The 19,761-nt window shown below is 34.4% G+C and overlaps 1 protein-coding gene across 2 annotated transcripts in view; it reads left to right on the top strand.

Annotated features, from left to right (window-relative positions):
- The window catches only part of UPF2 (UPF2 regulator of nonsense mediated mRNA decay), a 110,854-nt gene that overhangs the window by 11,121 nt on the left and 79,972 nt on the right, over positions 1 to 19,761 (top strand). For both annotated transcript variants that reach the window (XM_046012479.1, XM_046012480.1), the window contains exons 4-5: positions 8,292 to 8,452; positions 14,560 to 14,757. In XM_046012479.1, the coding sequence (XP_045868435.1) occupies positions 8,292 to 8,452; positions 14,560 to 14,757 (359 nt within the window). The remainder of the gene's footprint in view (positions 1 to 8,291; positions 8,453 to 14,559; positions 14,758 to 19,761) is intronic.

The raw sequence follows: 19,761 nt of genomic DNA, 5'->3' as shown, positions 1-19,761 counted from the left end.
AAAAAAAGATCTTTGTTTTGTGCTTTTGAATAGTGAGATCTGTTTTAAACTTCGAATAGGCAACTTCAGGGTGTATTTATGTAGTCACTAGTTTAAAAAGAAAATAGTGGCCCTCTAATTCTCACATTTTTAAGGTATCTTAGTTACAGTTTACATAGTGTTTTGTAATTTTCTTAGTTCTTTTTTCCCCCCATATGTTCTACCTAATACCTCATGGCTGATTTTATAGTATGCTTTGCTTACTTTTTATTGGCTACTTTAGGGATTTCATGTGTGTATTTACTTCTGATTGGCCTCAAGGAAGCTTAGAGGATAGAGTCTACAATGAATCCAATCACCTTTCCAGTGCAGGAGTCCATTTTACAGATTATCCGACAGATTTCTTTAAAAGTGCCATTCCAGTGTTGGCACACCTACTTACTGGGAATTCAAGCAGCAATTTAACTTCCCATAAAATGGTTCCCTTTGATTTAACTTGTGGTAAATCTGAATTTTGATTTCTGGTACCAATGAAATAAAGCTGCTTAAAATGGGGGTTCATGAACTGTTTACCTATTTGTAATGAATTAAGTATAGGAACAGACTAAGCATTTAGACATCTTTATAGCAGTTTTCCATTAGTCCTTATATTGTTACTGTATTTTATAAAAGCATCTGCAGTGATGAGGAAAAAAACTAATTCCTTTACCATAGATAGTTTGAGAAACACTGATGTGGGACATGTCTCCTCTTTCATACCCATGATAATACCTCAAATATTTGCAGACTGCTAGGATGTTTCCCTTTCATCTTCTCAAGGCTGAACACCTCTTGTTCCTTCAGCTTGTTGCATGATTTCTACATGCCTATCCTTAGGACGTTTGTTTTGGATGCATTTTTTCCTGCCTGTGACCTCAGACTCCATTGCTTTTTATAGCTGCCTTGTCATTCTTTTGACTGTGAACTTGTATATACCTGAAGATTAATTTCTCAAATGAACTGCTGCCAGACCAGTTCTTCACCTTGAACTAGTGGAAATCATCTCTTAAACCTGAATGCATTTATCTCTTTCAACTTTATATAGATGTTTTTGGCATATTACTTTATCCTCATGATAATTTTGAATATTGATTATGTTATTATCTGCTGTATATATTATTATGTACTTACATGCTGGTCACATTCACCTTTGATAATTAGACCTGTTCTTTTATATTATTCAAGTCGTCATGAAAATTTTGTACAGGATGTAGTGTTAAGAGCATGGTTTTGTGGACTTTACCTAGAAATTTTTACTCATTTAAAGAGAACTGTTAATGTGTGGTTATTAGAGGAGGTTATTTACCTAGTATAAATTGACCTTAGCATTGTAGCAGTCATTTTATCATGGGATACTGTCTACTTAGATGTAATAATTTGGGAGATGGGAAATTTTTTTTTTTAAGATTTTATTTATTTGACAGAGAGAGTGAGAGCACAAGCCAGGAGGCAGAGGAAGAGGGAGAAGCAGGTCCTCTGCTGAGCAGGGAGCCCAGTGTGGGGCTTGATCCTGGTACCCTGGCATCATGACCTGAGTCGAAGGCAGCTGCTTAACTGACTGAGCCACTCAGGCACCCAGGGAGATGGGAAAATCTGAATCACAGTATAGAAAATAATTGGCATATGGCTTAATAAATAACTCATGCCTTAGGATAACGTTAAATCGAGCAGCCTCTGTAGTGTAGATTTGAATACCTGACTGACCAAGAGAACATGAGGAATGGATTAGTGGAGTCCCTTGGCCTGGTATTAGTTCATTACAGTGTACTGTTAAAATGACCAGTTTCGCAAGGTTTCCCCTTCCTAGTCATTACCCAGTAGGTGTTTTGAGATTATTCTATATCATGGGAACAATTGTGGACAATAGTCTTTACCCAGTAAGGTTTCTTTTAGGCATGGTAATGCTGGAAATCTCAGTGCTGAGCTAGCGGATATTTAAGACTCATGTAGTTAAATTACTTTAAGCCTTTATTCAATATCTTAATAATGACAGTTAAAAAAAATGCTTTCTATTTTCAGTCTGTGAGTCCTAAATGTTTTGGGTCATTTTAATTAATTTGGGAGATGGCACTGTTCATAGAGGTTGTGAAGTCTTTGTCTATACTCATTAAAGTCTATACTTAAGAATTCTTTCAACAAAATTAAAAAAATAGAATAATAAAATCTCTGGTATTTTCTGAAAGACACTAATGAGTGAATGAAGACAGTGAGTGTATAAGACCTGTTGAGCCTTAGCTGTTCTTTTCTGGTGTTACCTGGGCTGATATTACAGGTATTAGATAGCTAGTTCTGTTTCAAAGCCCCTATAAGCAAGTAATACAACTGACCCTAGGATTTGGTGATTTCTCATAAATTTGACCTTGTTAGCTTTTTGTACCTCAAAGAACTTTTAAAATACATTGTGATTAAGTGATTGATCCTGGGGAGTATAATTAATACTTACACATTTGAAAATATCTGGTAACATCTGCCAGTTTAGAGTTAATAGCTTTACCTGGTAGATTTTGCTTTTTATAATGTTCAGTGCTCTTACTTTACACTTAAAATGCTTTGTGCTATGAGATATTATCCTCATGGAGGTAATATGACCTACTATTTTTTGGCATTTAATAAAAATTGAAGAAATTATTTAATTTTATTAGATTTAATTTAATTATGTAACAGTTTGTTTTTGCGGAATTGAAATCATGAATTCATACATTAAGTCAGTTCTTCCTTGAATCCTTGAATAATTTTGAAATGTCTTAATTCTTTTCTTTCTCCCTAACTCGTGGGAATGGTGGCAAAAGTTTCTTTTTTGGGTAGTGAATAGGACCTTCATGATTGCTTGTTCAGACACCACTAAGTGATTTGATTGAAAGTATAGGAGAAAGATAAGTAGAATGTAGGCTTTCCCTGTTCTTAATAAAATTGGAGATTTATTTCATTTATTGCAAATTCATGCAGTATTACTTTGCCAGTGTTAAAACTTAAAAACATATTAATGTAAAATTAAGTAGTGTTGCTTTTACCTTCCACTTTCCTTCCAGGTAAGTTGTACCTTGCCTTTACAGGTGGAATGTTTGATAAATTGTATAGCATTTAAGCACTATTAAGATGTTCTTTCACTGTACTTAAGACTCAGTGAGGCTTTAACAATTTTATAAGTACTCTAAAATTGTTACGTTTCCTGAAATTCTCTCTCATTCAATGGCTTTGACAGTTATTTAATAAATATTTGATTGAGTAGTTATGCTTATTATGCTGTAGTGTCTTTTCATACAGGATTTTAAGACACCCATAACCAAATTCCTTTTTTTTTAAATTTTATTTATTTATTTGACAGAGAGCAAGCACAACCAGGTTGGAGTAGCAGGCAGAGGAAGAGGGAGAAGCAGGCTCCCTGCTGAGCAAGGAGTCTGACACAGGGCTCGATCCCAGGACCCTGGGATCATGACCTGAGCTAAAGGCAGTTGCTTAACCAGCTGAGCCACCTAGGCACCCCATAACCAAATTCTAAAATGAAACCAAAAGAAAATTTAATTGGCTTGAAAATTTGACTAATTGCTAAAGGAGACAAGTGAAACCTAGTTGTTTTTCATAGTCTGCTTTATGATTATTTTTTTCAAGATTTTGGCCATGTGTTCTGTGTTATTTTGCATGACTGTATTAGCTCAAAGCTAAAATGGATTTTCTGTGTTCTTGCCAAGATTTCTTTTCTTTTTTAATTTGGCTAATACAAGATCAAATAATATTTGGCATTGAAGTTCTTAACCTTTTTTATAGTGGGCTGTGGCATTTTTTTTTCTCATTAAAATACTGTTGTACATTGATAAAGTGCATCACGTTTGATTTTAATTGACCTTCATAGTACCTTTGAAAGAAATACTTCTATTTCGAAGGTGATCAGATCTAGGGATTAAAGAGCTTTCCCATTGTGATTTGTATAGCAAGTGACAGATATAGTTCTTTCATACCTCTTCATACTATATTTTTCACAATTTCCATATTACTCATCTTCATCTCCATTTAGTACTTGTACTTGATTTTAAAGTGTCTGGTAAACACAGTAGCCTCTTGGTACTTACCAAGTGAGATCCAAACAGAAGGACCCGAAGGAATATAAAATAAACACCCCAGTGTGAGAAGGCTTGCCGTTGATATATGCATTTGAGAGACATTCTGATTTCAGTATGTCTCTTTCAGGTACCAAGTGCATAATTTTAATTTGGGAGGCAGTATAGTCTAATAGTTGTAAGCATGGACTCTGGAGCCAGTCTCCTTGGGTTCAAATCTTAGATCTGTTATTTACTCAGTTCTGTAATTCTTGGCAAGTTATCTCACACTCTGTGCTTCAGTTTTCTCTTTTGTCAGATGGAATAATAGCAGTCTTCTTCTGAGATAAATGTGAGTGATGCAGTGAATTCACATGTAAAAGCACTTTTAATAATAGTATCTGGCTCATTGTAAGTATAAATGTGAGTTTATTATTTGTAATATATTGCCTGCTTAATCCTTCAGAAAGACTTGATGAGAATTTCTTTTGTGGCTTTTGATGATTTTGAAAATGTGTATTTTTAAAACAATGCAAAACAGCAGTAAACAGTATATAAAATAAAAGAGCAAGAGTGTCAAGCAATAAGAAAAATTTAAAAAAGGTAAACAATAAAAATATGTATCTTAATAGAATTTTTTTGAGGCATTTATGGCTTATGAGATAGAATGCTCCATTCAGGAATGGACTATTTGATATTTTCTGTCAGCTTTACAGTGTTGAATTAGTAATATAAAAAACACTAGAAATCAAAGATTGATGTACCTTAGGATTGCTTCCAGATAGTGATTAACTCATCATCTGGTGGAGGTCTACTATCTTGTATTTTTATTATAATGAATAAGATTTGGAATTAATTTTGTTTTCATTGGTTTTTTTTTTTTTTTTTGTATCTTTAAAATGCTCCCAGTAACTCTCTGTTTTACAGTGATGTCATGAGAGAATGTACTCACTTGCAATACATTTAACAGATAATGATTCACTAAACTCTAATTATGGCATGGATTGGCAAACTATGGCCCACAGGCTAGATAGACCCACCACTATTTTTTTATGCAGCTGGTGAGCTAAAAATAAGAATGGTTTTAACTTTTTTGGATGGTTAGAAAAAAATCAAGAGGAATATTTTGTGAAATACGAAAATTATATGAGTTCAAATTTCAGTGTCCATAGATAAAGTTTTATTGGAACATAGTCATGCTCATTTGTTTATGTATTATCTATGGCTGCTTTTGTGCCATATCAGCGGAGTTGAGTAGTCGCAACAAAGGATGGGTCTGCAAAGCCTAAAATACTTATATCTGGACACTTTGCAGAAATAGTTTGCTAACCTCTAATTTATGACCATCTCAAAAAGAATGGTTTCTATTCAACTTTCTGAATATATGTCCTTCTGAAGAGATTGTAATTAAAATGATATATGATAAATCATGTATTCAGCTTGATTTTGCATAATGATATAGTCCAATGGAATTCTCATAAGAAAATTTAGTGAGAGAGTAGGTACTTTGGTCAAATGTGCTACATAATGTTTAGTTCCCTCATACAGGTCTTCTAAAAAAGTTAATCAAACTGAAAATCTTTTCCAGGGGGTTTCATAAACATAAAAAACTGCCATGTATGGTACAGTTATTAAAAAATGTTTCATTTTAATTTGATGAGCACTTCTAAATGACTCTAGGGATTTTGAATGTTCAGGTACCTATGATGCATTTATATCTCTGCTTGAAATTTATAGTCTTACTAGGTGTTGTGTGTTTAGTCTGATGTTTAGTAAATATATTAAATAAATGGTAAAGGAAAATATGTAGGACTAGGTAAATGTTGTGTATAACAGAACTCTTCCAATGCCATTTCATTGATATCTTGTGCTGCTTGCTAAGTTTTCAGTGTAAGATATGATTAGAAAATACATCTACCAAAACCTAAGCTTTTGTCCTGAGGACTGTTCTTGACCTAAACACATGTAAGTTAAGCAGTTAGGTAAAATAGTACTGTTAAAAAATTTGATCATGGGATTGAGCTTTGGGTGAGTGTGGGAGTTACCTCTGGAGCTTCAGAATTTCTAATTTGTTTTAGGGTGATTGGAAAGGAACTGGAATGTGTACAAAGGGAACTATCATAGAATTAAATCACTCGCTGTTAATTGATCGAATGCGAAGTCACAGGCAGATGTTTGAAAATGAGATTGATATTGGAGAAAGTGTCAGTCTTTTTCGTTGTGATAAAATAGTCATCACTTTATTACTGCTTATATATTATAAATGTTTGGTGAATGTTGTATAACGTAAAACTGCATGTATGTTCTTCAGATTACTAGAATGTCAGAACTTGTTAGAGAAAGTTCCAGGTTCTGTTATTTTGAGATGTTTTCCAATTTCTTTTCAAGTACTGAAATAATTTGCATCTTAATTGTCAGATGTTTTGAAATCTCTCAGGACTGTACTATCACTCTGAACATAATCTTACAGTTAATCTTACAGTAAATCTTACAGCATAAACTTAAGTTTTTATTGACTAACATTTTTTCTGATCGTATACTGCAGAACATTTTAGAATAGCCTACTTTTGAGTATTAATTTAAACAATTTACTTAATTTTAGTGTCTTTTTTATCTTCAAAAATGATACAATTTTTTTTTAAATAACTTTTTTTTTAAAGATTTTATTTATTTATTTGACAGAGAGAGATCACAAGTAGATAAAGAGGCAGGTAGAGAGAGGGAGAGAGGAGGAAGCAGGTTCCCTGCTGAGCAGAGAGCCCGATGCGGGACTCGATCCCAGGACCCTGAGATCATGACCTGAGCCAAAGGCAGCGGCTTAACCCACTGAGCCACCCAGGCGCCCAAAAATGATACAATTTCTAATTAAAAGTTCTAACAAGCTTCCTCATTCAGAGTAATAGTCAGTGCTTTCATGAGTTCAGCATTTTTGAATGTTTTGGGTTTAGAATTCATTCATAAAACTTAACTGAAAGAATTTTTTCCTGTAAAATTAGTTTGAAATAAGTAGTTAAAGAGAGAAACTCTATTCTTGTTCGTCAGATGATACTAGTGTACTTTTAAATAGTAAGAAAATGAGTGAAAATTATTCGTTTTAGATTCCTAATAGGCTGGATTTGAAAACAGAAGATTGGATTTAATGAATAGTATCCTATGCATTGATCTACCCTGTGCTTATAATGAGAGCTGATAATCCCAACTTAGAAAATGTTGGCTGGAATGTTACAGCATTTAAACAAAAGTTTATGTGGGTAGAAATTGGGTAAGATAGGAAAATTAGGAAGTTGTTCTAGGTAAGCTGGGATGAGTAAATTTAGGCATGGTTTTTCACTTATTTTCTGTAACTCTTAATAAGATAACATCACCAAAAAAACACCTCATTTTCTTCCTTGTTCATAAGAAAACTCAAATGACAAGTAATAAAAAACTTGTATATTTTGAAAATGACTTAATTTACATTTATAATTGGCTTTTTGAAACCTATATTGTATTTGCATTAAGGTTTTACATTTCACATGTTATTATGTATGTACTTAGTCATAAATAGATGCAGGTATAGACATCTCAGCTACCTGTTTATATAGTAAGATTTTTATTTCACTGTTCATTTTGAAAATTTTCAGTAGTTCTGTATTTCTTATTATGGGTGGCTTATTAGTGATTTGTTTATAGAGTGGAAGACTGGTTGTATTCTCTGTTCCTGAGATGGCCTGGCCTTGCTTAAGCGTGTTACTCCATTAATATTCATTAAATGGATAAATAACCAGTACTTGTACAGTAAACTGAGAATTAGCTGTTTGGGAGATGTGGGCTTTTTCAAAAAATCTTGATTCAAATCATTGTAAAAAAAATTTAAGGACACTGATTTTATAACCTGTTGTTTTGAATAGTAACTTTTTTAGGCCTGTTAAGTATTTTTGATTATCTGAAGGGAGTATTTTTAACAAAATGCTTTAAAAATAATTTTTAATTAGTGGCATTGTCAAATTTTACATTTCTGCAGGCATAGTTAATCACAATCGCCTTTGAAGAATTAATGTTGAAATTTAATTGCTTAGGTGAATTTGATTATACCAGTTTTAATTTTCAGATACATCTTTAAAATGTTAATAAAAATAAATTGAAGAAAATATGCAAAAAGCTTATGTGATAAAATTTTATGGAACATTCCCAGTGTAATAATACATGATTGCGTGTATTTTGATGAGATTATCAGATTATTTCATCGTTTGTTTATAGGCGTATTCTCCATTCTAAAGGGGAGCTAAGTGAAGATAGACATAAACAGTATGAGGAATTTGCTATGTCATATCAGAAGCTGCTGGCAAATTCTCAATCCTTAGCAGACCTCTTGGATGAAAATATGCCAGATCTTCCTCAAGACAAACCAACACCAGAAGGTAAGATAGCCCTAAAAACATTGTGATTTTTCAGTAAGCACTATCACTTGTCTTTACTTTGTCCGGTGTATAGTATTGAAAATTTAAGTTTTAAACATGCCTTTAAGATGTTTTAAATGAAGAAGACAGTATTAAGACCTAATAAGGACTTTGAAAAGCTGCTATTTGAAACACTCCTATGAATGGAAAAGGCTTTGCACTCAGAGAACAATAATTAACTCATATGATTTTATGATGCAGTCCTTCGGGTTCTTTTATATTAGGTATCTTTGAATTATATCCAACAGGGGCCTCTTTTTTTTTTTTTTAAAGATTTTATTTATTAGAGCAAGCACATTGCAGGGGGCAGGGAGGAAAAGAGCGGGAGGGAGAGAAAGAGGGAAAGAATCTAAGAATCTCAAGCAGACTCTGTGCTGAGCATGGAGCGGGTCACTGCACTAGATCTCACAACCCTGAGATCATGACCTGAGCGAAAACCAAGAGTTGGATGCTTAGCCAGCTGAGCCACCCAGGTGCCTCCAGCGGGGGCCTGTCTTAAACCATAGTTGGGGTTATAAAAGGATTCACTTTATTTTTCATAAGGTGGAATGGATTTTTGGGATTCTAATATTTTTTATATTTATTTTTAATCTGTTTTGAATGATACAGTATCTTAAATTGTTATTTAGAATTAAAAGTTACCTTACAGTTTTGTGAGATAAATTGTTTATCATTTTGTGAGATGAGTTGTTTTCCATACTATTTCAAAGATGTTTTAAAGTTCCATTTTGATTGCCTTAGGTTGGTAAGGCTCTTAATACATTAATCTGTCATATCAGCTACTTTATATAATAATTATTTTTACGTTAGTAGGTGTGTTAATGTGTTATTAATCTTCAAGCTATCTGGCAATCCTGTTCACTTAAAAATTTTAAGAGTAACGTATTTGTAAGATAGCCTTTTATAATACCAAAAGATATTTTGTATTTTACATCTCAATAAGAAACACCTATTGTATAGTGTGAATGTGTTTATTTTATTAAATTTGTATATAATCATGTGTATAATGCCTACTTATTTTTATATCCCTTCATCAGTGAACCTCAAAATTTTTGGTTTTTAAAAGAAGTTCCACGGTATAATTTGTGTTTATTTTAATCTGGCAGGCTTCTTGAAACTTTTCAGTATATTTATTATATTTTAGAACTAAAATCTTTGATATTGTTTGGCACTGATTTGGTATTGATTTATTTCTACTGAAATTTAAGGTAGTTTTTCTTTTAATGTTAAATGACTTGAAAAGTATTTTTAGGCCTTTTCCAGAGATAACAGGCCAACACAAAATTCTGTCCTCATTTAAAAAGATATTTTAACCAGGTATAGAATTTTAGGATGACATTTTTTTCTTTCAGTACTTTTTTTTTTTTTTTTAACATATTGTGTATTTTTCCACTGGCTGCTTTAAAATTTCTTAATTATGATGTGGCTAGGTGTGGTTTTCTTTACGTTTCTTGTGCTTGGGTTCATTGGATTTCCTGAATCTTTGAGTTTATAATTTTCATCAAATTCGGAGACTCCTGACCCTTTTTCTTCCAGTATATTTTCTGTTACTCTTCCACCTGCTACAGAGATATCATTATAACTATGTTAGGTCGTTTGAAGTTGTCCTTTTTATTCTCTAATACTTTTTTCTCTGCATTTTGTATTGGATAGTTTCTATTGCTGTGTCTTCAAATTCACTAGTCTTTTATTTTACAGTGTCTAATATACAATTAATCTTAAAAAAAAAAAGATTTATTTAAGAGGGAGAGAAAGCACAAATGGAAGGGGCAGAGGAGGAGAGGGAGAGGGAGAGAGAATCTCAAGCAGACTCTGTGCCGATCACAGAGCCTGACATGGTGCTTGATCTCATAACCCTGAGATCATTACCCGAGCTGAAACCTAGAGTCTGATGATCAACTGACTATGCCACCCAGGCGTTCCATATTATTAATATTATATAGAGATATAATTTTTATTTCTGGAAGCTTGTTATATTTTCCATGGTCTCAAACATGCTTAGTCTATCTCCTAGCTTATTGAGTATATGAAATACAGTTAGAATATCTGTTTTAATGTCCTTGTCTACTAATTTTATCATATATGTCATTTCTGTGTTGGTTTTTAATTAAGTGATTGATCTTCTCTACAGCTCTTGTATTTTCTTACATTTTGCCTTTTCGTCATGTTTAAATTGGGTAACTGCTGGATAGTTTTGTATTCTTAGAAATATCATTGACCTTCATTCTGGGGCACAGTTAAGCTACTTTGAAACAGTTTTACCCTTTTCAGGTTGTCTTTGTTAGTTGGGATCAGAGCAGCCTTTAGTCTAGGGCTAATTTTCCCTATTATAGAAGCAATATCCTTCTGTACTCTATTTGATTTCCCATGAATTAGAAGATTCATAGTAGTTATTTTCCCAATCTCAACAAGTTCCCTCAGACATAGGGGCAGATCAGTATTCCGCTGAACGTTCAGGAGGAGCTCTCTACTGATCTTTAAGGTCTGTCTCTGTGTTTTTCTTCTCTGTGGTACTCTGTCCTGCAGTATCTGGCCACATGGGCTAGAGTCTTGCCACACTCAGCTTCTGTTGTTTTCATCTCACGGAGACTTCTGGGGTCTGCTTTACTTCTCCCTTACTTGGCTATAGCCTGGAAAATCTTATCAGGCAATAAGCTATAGGAGTTAATTGTAGGGCTCAGGCTTTTTGTTTCCTCTCTCTAGGAATCACTTTCCTGTGCTATCTTATATTCTGTTCAAAGGCATATGTATGTATTGTCTGGTTGGTTTTTTTTTTTTAGTCGTTTTAGAACACTGGTACCTCATCTTGGTCTGAAGAGGCCTGAACTTTTAAGTGATCAGAATGCTGGTTCCTGCCCTGCTGAAATGAGATTGTATTATATATACTGTTCTGCAGCTACTCTCTTTTTTACATTTTATTTTTATTGTTTAAGTTTTTAAAAAATTCTAGTCAGTTAACATATAGTATAATATTAGTTTCAGGTGTACAGTATAGTGATTCAGTACTTCCCTAGGGTCTATGCATTTTAAGTTTAAATATGTAAAGTTAAATATTCTTCCAAAGAAATTTACATGCTACTATCTATGTGAGAATGAGTTTTTCCTTATGTTCTTACTGTATTGTAGTTCTTGACTTTATCTTCTGAGTGAGGTTGAGCATCTTTTCTTTAAATTCATTGGCTGTTTTATATATATATGTTTGTTTCTCTGTGACATACTGGTTTGAATCCTTTACCCCTGCCTTTTCTTTTTAATCAAATATTAACCTATTTTTAATTAAAGTATAAAAGCACTTTGCATATTTAAGAAATTATTCTTTGTCATATGCATTGCAAATAGTTTCCTGTGATTATCTACTGCTTTTCGACTTTGTAGCATGTTTTTGCTTCTTAGAAGTTGATTTTTTCATAATTTATAATTACTGTGCAAATACATTTTTCATATATGTAAAATATTTGTGGATATTATAGAGTAGAAAGTGAAAGTCTCCTGTCTTATGCATTCTATTTTCCAAGTTATCCATGGTTAATAGTTTAATATGCTTCTATCCAGACTTTTTAGTATAAAATACATATGTAAAATACATAATCAGATATTGATACATAGCTTTCTTGTTAATTTATATAGTATGTTATTTTGTATTAACTTTTCTATTTCAATAACATTTTTGAGAAATTACTGAATTCAGAAAATATGCTTCATTCTTTTAGTGTCTCATTAATATTACAGAGTATATAAATACATTTTGTCAGCCCTTATTGGTAGATATTTAGATTCTGTTTAGTTTTGCTCTGTTACAAACAGTGCTGCAGTGAATATCCTTGTAAATCTTACTTCACATTTTCTTTTATTTGTTTGGTATAGATTCCTGGAGGGAATCCTACAGGATCAAAGATTATACTTTTTCTTTTTAAAGATTTTATTTATTTATTTGATAGACAGAGATCACAAGTAGGCAGAGAGGCAGGCAGAGAGGGAAGAGGAAGCAGGCTCCCTGCTGAGCAGAGAACCCGATGCGGGGCTTGATCCCAGGATGCTGGGATCATGACCCGAGCCCAAGGCAGAGGCTTCAACCCACTGAGCCACCCAGGCGCTCCAGATTGTACTTATTTTATATATTGATAGATACTGGGGCGCCTGGGTGGCTCAGATGGTTCAGCACCTGCCTTTAGCTCAGGTCATGATTCCAGAGTCTGGTATTGAGCCCCATGTGAGCCCCATGTTGGGCTCTGCACAGAGGCCAGCCTGATTCTCCGTCTCCCTCTGCTTGCTGCTCACTTGCTTGTGCTCTTTATCTCTCTGTCAAATAAGTAAATAAAATGTTAAAAAATAAAATAAAATAAATATTGATAGATACTGACAGATGACATCTCCTTAATGCTGTGTTAATTTATACTCTAGATAAAAGAGTGCTTATTTCCCTGTGGTCTTGTCAACATTTGCTTATATCAGTCTTTTAAATATAATCTAATGTGTTGCAGTGATAAATGTTAGTTTTATTTAACATTATCCTTTTTAGTATTGAGGTTAAGGTTCTTTTCATATGGTCTTTTACTTAAGCTGTTCAGGGGCTTTATCCATTTTCTATTGGGATTTTGGTCTTCGGTTGTAGGGCTCTTTATGTTATGAATATTAATTTCTTTGTATGAATATTGCCAGTATTGTCTTCTAGTTTGTCTTTGCTTTTGTTTATATTTTTCATTGCACAAAAGTTATGAATTTATCAGTCGACTCTATGGGTTTGGTGCCCTGTGTTTAAATACATGTGCTGTAAGGCATATAAGGAGTGTGCTAGGGAGCCAGTGTTGTGTTGATTTTTGCACTTGGTCTTGTTTTTGCTATGAAATGAATCATTTTCTTACGGGTTTTTAAAAAAGATTTTAGGTATTTATTTGAGAGAGAGAGAAAGAGCATGAGAAGGGGGATGGTCTGAGGGAGAAGCAGACTCCCTGCTGAGCAGGGAGCCTGATGTGGGACTCCATCCTGGGACCATGACCTGAGCTGAAGGTAGTTGCTTAACCAACTGAGCCCAGGCTTTCCTCTTATGGTTATTTTTAATCTATATGATCATTCTCCTACTTACAGTTCTAGTTAGGAGAGAAGCACAGTGAGAATAGATAAATTCACGAGTGATCTCATGATCATGAAGTTGGATATTAATTTTATTCTTCTGATTTTAAGAAGTTATAGTTGTATGTAAAAGGTAGACTCTGTGTGTGTGTGTGTGTGTGTGTGCATGTACATGTGCAAATATTTGCGTGATTTTCTACCGCCTACTGAAATATCTTCGTATTTTTTCTTCTTTCCTTCTGTTCTTTTTCAGTTATTTATCACTTGACACTTTATAGCAACCTGCCTTATACCAGGGATTACATCAAAGAATCATACCAAAACTTAATTAAAAGCTTATGGTTTACTTCTGGGGCACCTGACTGGCATAGTTGGCAGAGCATTGACTCTTTTTTTTTTTTTTTTTTTAGAGAGGGGAAGAACGCACGCACACACACACACAAGTGCGGTGGAGGCAGAGGGAGAGGCAGACTCCCCATGAGCAGGGGAGCCTGACACAGGGCTCTATCTCAGGAACCTGAGCTCAAGGCAGATGCTTAACCCCCCGGAGTAACCCAGGCACCCCAGAGAGCATGTGACTCTTGATCTCAGTGTTACGACTTTGAGCCCCACATTGGGTACAGGGATTGCTTAAAAAAAAAAGTCTTAAATATTTTTTGGTTTACTTAAGAAGATAATTGTGATGTAAGTGGTACAGAGGGTTGGAAGTCATAAAAAAAAATGCTTTATGGGAGATGTGAATATTTTAGGAATGGCCAGGCTTATATATTTCTTATATAAGAGAAAAGGCATCTTTCACATATGTTGTCCTCTAGTCTGTCCTGATTTGATATTAAAGATCACTACATGAACAGTCCAGAGTGTTTGTTGATTGAAGAATCTTCTATTAATTGAAACACTCCGGATTCATCAGTTGTAAAATTGAAAATATCTTGTTACATGGTTTTGTATACTATACCTGAAATGGTTTTAATTTCCTCTGGCTTATTTTATTGTAGAGCATGGGCCTGGAATTGATATTTTTACACCTGGTAAGCCTGGAGAATATGACTTGGAAGGTGGTATATGGGAAGATGAAGATGCTCGGAATTTTTATGAGAACCTCATTGATTTGAAAGCTTTTGTTCCAGCCATCTTGTTTAAAGATAATGAGAAAAGTTGTCAGAATAAAGATTCCAACAAAGATGATTCCAAAGGTAAATTCTAGAGGATAAATTTTTACATTAAGTGCTGTAAAAATTAATTTCAAATTAGTATATATAAAAGTATTTTTTTAGTTACTAGTTTTGCAGTATGAACATTGAGTCATTAGACTAAATGACAGGATAACATGGAATGGAGCATGAACGGGTGATAGATGACATAATTTCAACAGTACCAAAACATTTATGTTAATGTGAAATAATTTGAAAATGTTTTGTTTATAATGTAATGAGTTCATGTGAGATCTTGGTAAGAGCTGAAATTCTCCCAGTTAGGAGAAGTGTCAGTTCTGTGGTGCTCTTTACCTATAAGACTCTTTGTAGGCCAGATAACCCTAGCTCTTTGTGAAGGAGAGTTAATTTAGAGAAATCACAAGCTTTGAGATCATTAACATGGGGAAGATCCTGAATACCAGTCACATCATGTTCTCTAAAGGGAATTCTGGCAAACTAGAGATGGAGGGGAGATGGGAGGGAATGGTGGCAGGGATTTGTAGAGAAAGCAGATAATTTTTTTAAAATATACTTTTATAATCTGATATATTTATTAGGGAACTCATGTAAAAAAGTAATAGCTAGTAATTTTTATTTAATAATCACTTCATGCCAAACATCATTTTAGTACTTTATAAGTAAAACATTGTTTAATTCTCTTAATAACCCTGTGAAGTGCAGCTACTGTTATTGTCCCTGTTGTCAGATGAGGAAACTGGCACGAAAGAATTGAGTAACTACCCAGGATTAAGTAACTTACACAGCTAGTAAGTGGTGGATATGAAATTTCAGCCTTGTTAATGAATGACTTGGGCCCTAAATTCCTGTGTTAACACTGCTTTTTGAGTTACGTTAAGATTAGTAAACCAGGTGGTGGGTAATAGGGAGGGCACGTACTGCATGGAGCACTGGGTGTGATGCCAAAACAGTGAACACTGTTATGCTGTAAATAAACAAATAAAAATAAATAAATTAAAAAAAAAGATTAGTAATTTACGTGCCTTATACTAGAAACTAGAAAGTAATATTCTTTGCTTTTGATGCAGGTATGATAACACATACTTCTAAAACAGTCCATCATTCTTATACCCATGAAACAGTTTCTCTCCATTCCTCCCTTCCTCTAACCCCTGGCAAATACCAATTTGCATTCTGTGTCTGTGGATTTATTTTTAGTGTGTCATATAATTGGAGTCACAAGTCTTTTTCTTAGCATCATGTTTTGGAGGTATATTCACATTGTACTTTTGTCAGTACTCCATTCCTATTTATGGTTGAACTATATTTCATTTTGTGTGTGTATCACATCAGTGGGCTTTGAGCTTTTTATTTTTTTAGTTGAAGTATAGTTGACATATTATATTTAGTTTCAGGTGTACAACATTGTGATTAGACAGTTCTGTATTCTGTATGGTACTCACCACTGTAAGTGTAGTTGCCATCTGTCACCATACAAAGCTATTATAATAACGACAGAATAGGAGAAGATACTTGCAAATGCTATTTCTGATAAGGGGTTAATATCCAAAATATATAAAGAACTCCTCCAACTCAACACCAAAAAACCACATAATTTGATTAAAACATGGGCAGAGGATCTGAATATACTTTTTTTGAAGAAGACATTTAGATGGCCAATAGACCATGAAAAGATGCTCAACACCACTACTCACCAAGGAAATCAAATCAAAACCACAGTGAGATATCACCTCCCACCAGTCTGAATCACTAGTATCAAAAAGACAAAAAATCAGAGGTGTTGGTGAGAATGTGGAGAAAAAGCGATCTTCATTATTGTTGGTGGGAATATAAATTGGTACTACAAATAGAAAGCAGTATGGAATTTCCTCAAAAAATTAAAAGTAGAAATATCATACAATCCACTAATTCTACTATTGGGTATTTACCCAAGGAGAACAAAAACAGTAATTTGAAAGGATATATGCACCCCTATGTTTATTGCAGCACCATTTACAGTAGTCAGAATGCAGAAGCAAACTAAGTGCCTGTTGATAGATGTGAATGGATAAGAGGATATGGCATATATATAAAATGAAATGTTAGTCATAAGAAAGAATAAAACCTTGGGTGCCTGGTAACTTGGTCAGTTAAGCGTTTGCCTTCTTCTCAGATCATGATCTCAAGGTCCTAGGATGGAGCCCTGCATCTGGACTCCCTGCTCAGCAGGGGGGTCTGCTTCTCCCTTTGCCCCTGCCTGCCTCACTCCCCTGCCCCCCCCAACTTGTGTTTTCTCGTTCACTCTCAAATAAATAAAATCTTTAAAAAAAACTAGAACAAGATCTTATTATTTGCAACAACTGGGATGTTGTTGGATCGACCTAGAGAATATTACACTAAGTAAAACAAGTCTGACAAAGACAAATACCATATGATTTCACTTATATGTGGAATCTGAAAAACAAATGAAAAGAAAAAAAAAAACTAGAAACATATTTATTAATACACCTGACAAACTGGCGTTTGCCAGAGGGGAGGGATGCAGACGGATGGATGAAATAGGTGAAGGGGATTAAGAAATACAACGTTTATGTTTAACTTTTAGATACATGTGTATGTATCAATACAGTACTATATACAGTATCAAATACAATGTCTGTGTTTAACTTTTAGAACTCTCAAACTGTTTTACAGTGGCTGGACCATGTTAACATTCCTACATTTCTCTGCATCCTTACCAACACTTGTTTTATGATTTTCTTTTTCCTACAGCCATCCTAGTGGGTGTAAAGGTGGTATTGTAGTTTCGATTATGTTTTCCTAATGACTAGTGATGTTGCATATCTTTTCATGTGGTTGGTGACCATTTGCATATCTCTTTTTAAGTCCTTTGTCTATTTTTTAAGTCATCTTATTGTAAGAATTTTTAAAATATTCTGGATATTAGACCCTTATCAGATTTGCAGATGTTTTTCCCACTCCAAAGATTGTCTTTTTACTTTCTTGATAATGTCCTTTGACACACACAAACTTTTTTTTTTTAATATTAGACTTCATTTTTTAGAGCTAAAGCTTTAGGTTCACAGCAAAATTAAGCTTGAAAGTATACAGTTCCCGTATCTTCCGTCCCTCCACACACACACAGCATCCCCCACTGTCAATATCCTGACCACAGTGGTGCATGTGTTATAGGTAACATATGTAGTAACATATCACCCAAACACCTAAAGGTTTTAACTGAAAGCTTTTTTTTTTTTTTTTAAGATTTTATTTATTTATTTGACAGACAGAGATCTCAAGTAGGCAGAGAGGCAGGCAGAGAGAGAGGAGGAAGCAGGCTCCCTGCTGAGCAGAGAGCCCAATGTGGTGCCCGATCCCAGGACCCTGGGATCATGACCCGAGCCGAAGGCAGAGGATTTAACCCACTCAGCCACCCCGGCGCCCCAACTGAAAGCTTTTTTTTAAAGGATCAGTTTTGTTTTCCTTTTTCATATATAACATATATTTTAAATGGGGGATAGGGTGGTGCTGCGTACTAATTGAAAGAAGAGTAATAAAATAATTTCTTTTTATGACATTCTTATTTAGAATATACTGAATGTGAAATGAAAAGCAGGCTATTTTTAAAAATTTTATTTTTATTTAAATTTAGTTAACGTATAATGTATTAATGGTTTCAGAAGTAGAGGTCAGCAGTGCATCAGTCTTACATAATACCCGGTGCTCAGTACATCACGTGTCCTCCTTAATGTCCATCCCCCAGTTACCCCACCCTCCACCCCACTCCCTTCAGCAACCCTAATGTTTTCTATGCTTAAGAGTCTCTTGTGGTTTGTCTCCCTGATTTTATCTTTTATTTTTTTTCTTCTCTTCCCCTATGATCCCCTGTTTTGTTTCTTAAATTCCACAGTCAGTGAGATCATATCATAGTTGTCTCTCTCAGACTGACTTATTTTGCTTAGCCTAACACCCTCTAGTTCTATCCATGTTATTGCAAATGGCAAGATCTTTTTATTTTTTGATGGCTGAGAAGTATTCCAAAAATTAGGCTTTTTTGGTGTACACGATAGTTGAGGTCATCCTATGGTAAGAACGCTGTAGGATGGTGGTACCATAAAAATATGTGGTACTATATTGTGGTACTGTAAAAATATAAAAACCTCTTGGTTAATCTCAAAGATGTTCTTACCTTAAGATAAATTTTACTTTATATTTTATGGACAGTAGTATTGAAATATTTGAAATGTTTCAGGAAGTATAAGGAAAAAATATATAAAATGCTCATTTCAGATACCCGCTGCTCAGTTTTGTCAGTTAAAGTTTCTCAGAAGCATTTCCTCATATATACAACTGAAGCACTGAGGAGTAGTTTCTAAAACATTAGTTATCTCAGTATTTCTTTCTGCCATGGTAGGTTTTTCGTAGCATCTTTCAAGTTTGACTTACTTGAAGGGTTCCAATATTTGTTTTTCTTTGAGGTAGTGGGATTAGGGTATCAACCTCTCTTGTGAGATAACGTACTGAGGGACATGGATGAGACAAATATGAGCAAGTCTGCGGACTTACAGTCCCATTATTGGGGGGCAGCCTGGGCCTCAAAGAATTAGAATATGAAGGAAAATAGGAGTGGAGCCATAGGAAAAGTACAAGAACTGTGGCAGTTGAGACAGTGGGGCTGGGGGCACCTGGGTGGCTCAGTCAGTTAAGCTTCTGACTCTTGATTTCAGGTCATGATCTCAGGGTTGTGAGATTGAGCCCTGAGCATGCGGCTCCTTGTTCAGAGTGAGTCAGCTTGGGATTCTCTCTGTTCCTCTCCCTTGTCTCCTCCCCCCCATACACCATGCACTCTCTCAAATCTTTAAAAAACAAAACCAAAAAAACCCATGGGGTCAGTAACCATGGTTGGAGATCAGATAAAACTCTGTGGCAGAAATGGACCTTTGTGACAGACTTTTTGAAGCTTAACTTGAATTTTGACAAAAGATATTGGGGTGGACCTTCCAAGTAGAGAGAATGGCATGAAAAAAACGATACAGAAGCTGGAAA

The sequence above is a fragment of the Meles meles genome, chromosome 7 (assembly GCF_922984935.1).
Source record: "Meles meles chromosome 7, mMelMel3.1 paternal haplotype, whole genome shotgun sequence".
Taxonomy (NCBI): Eukaryota; Metazoa; Chordata; class Mammalia; order Carnivora; family Mustelidae; genus Meles; species Meles meles.
Note: the sequence above shows the minus strand (reverse complement) of the source record. Positions and strands in the feature narration are given on the sequence as shown.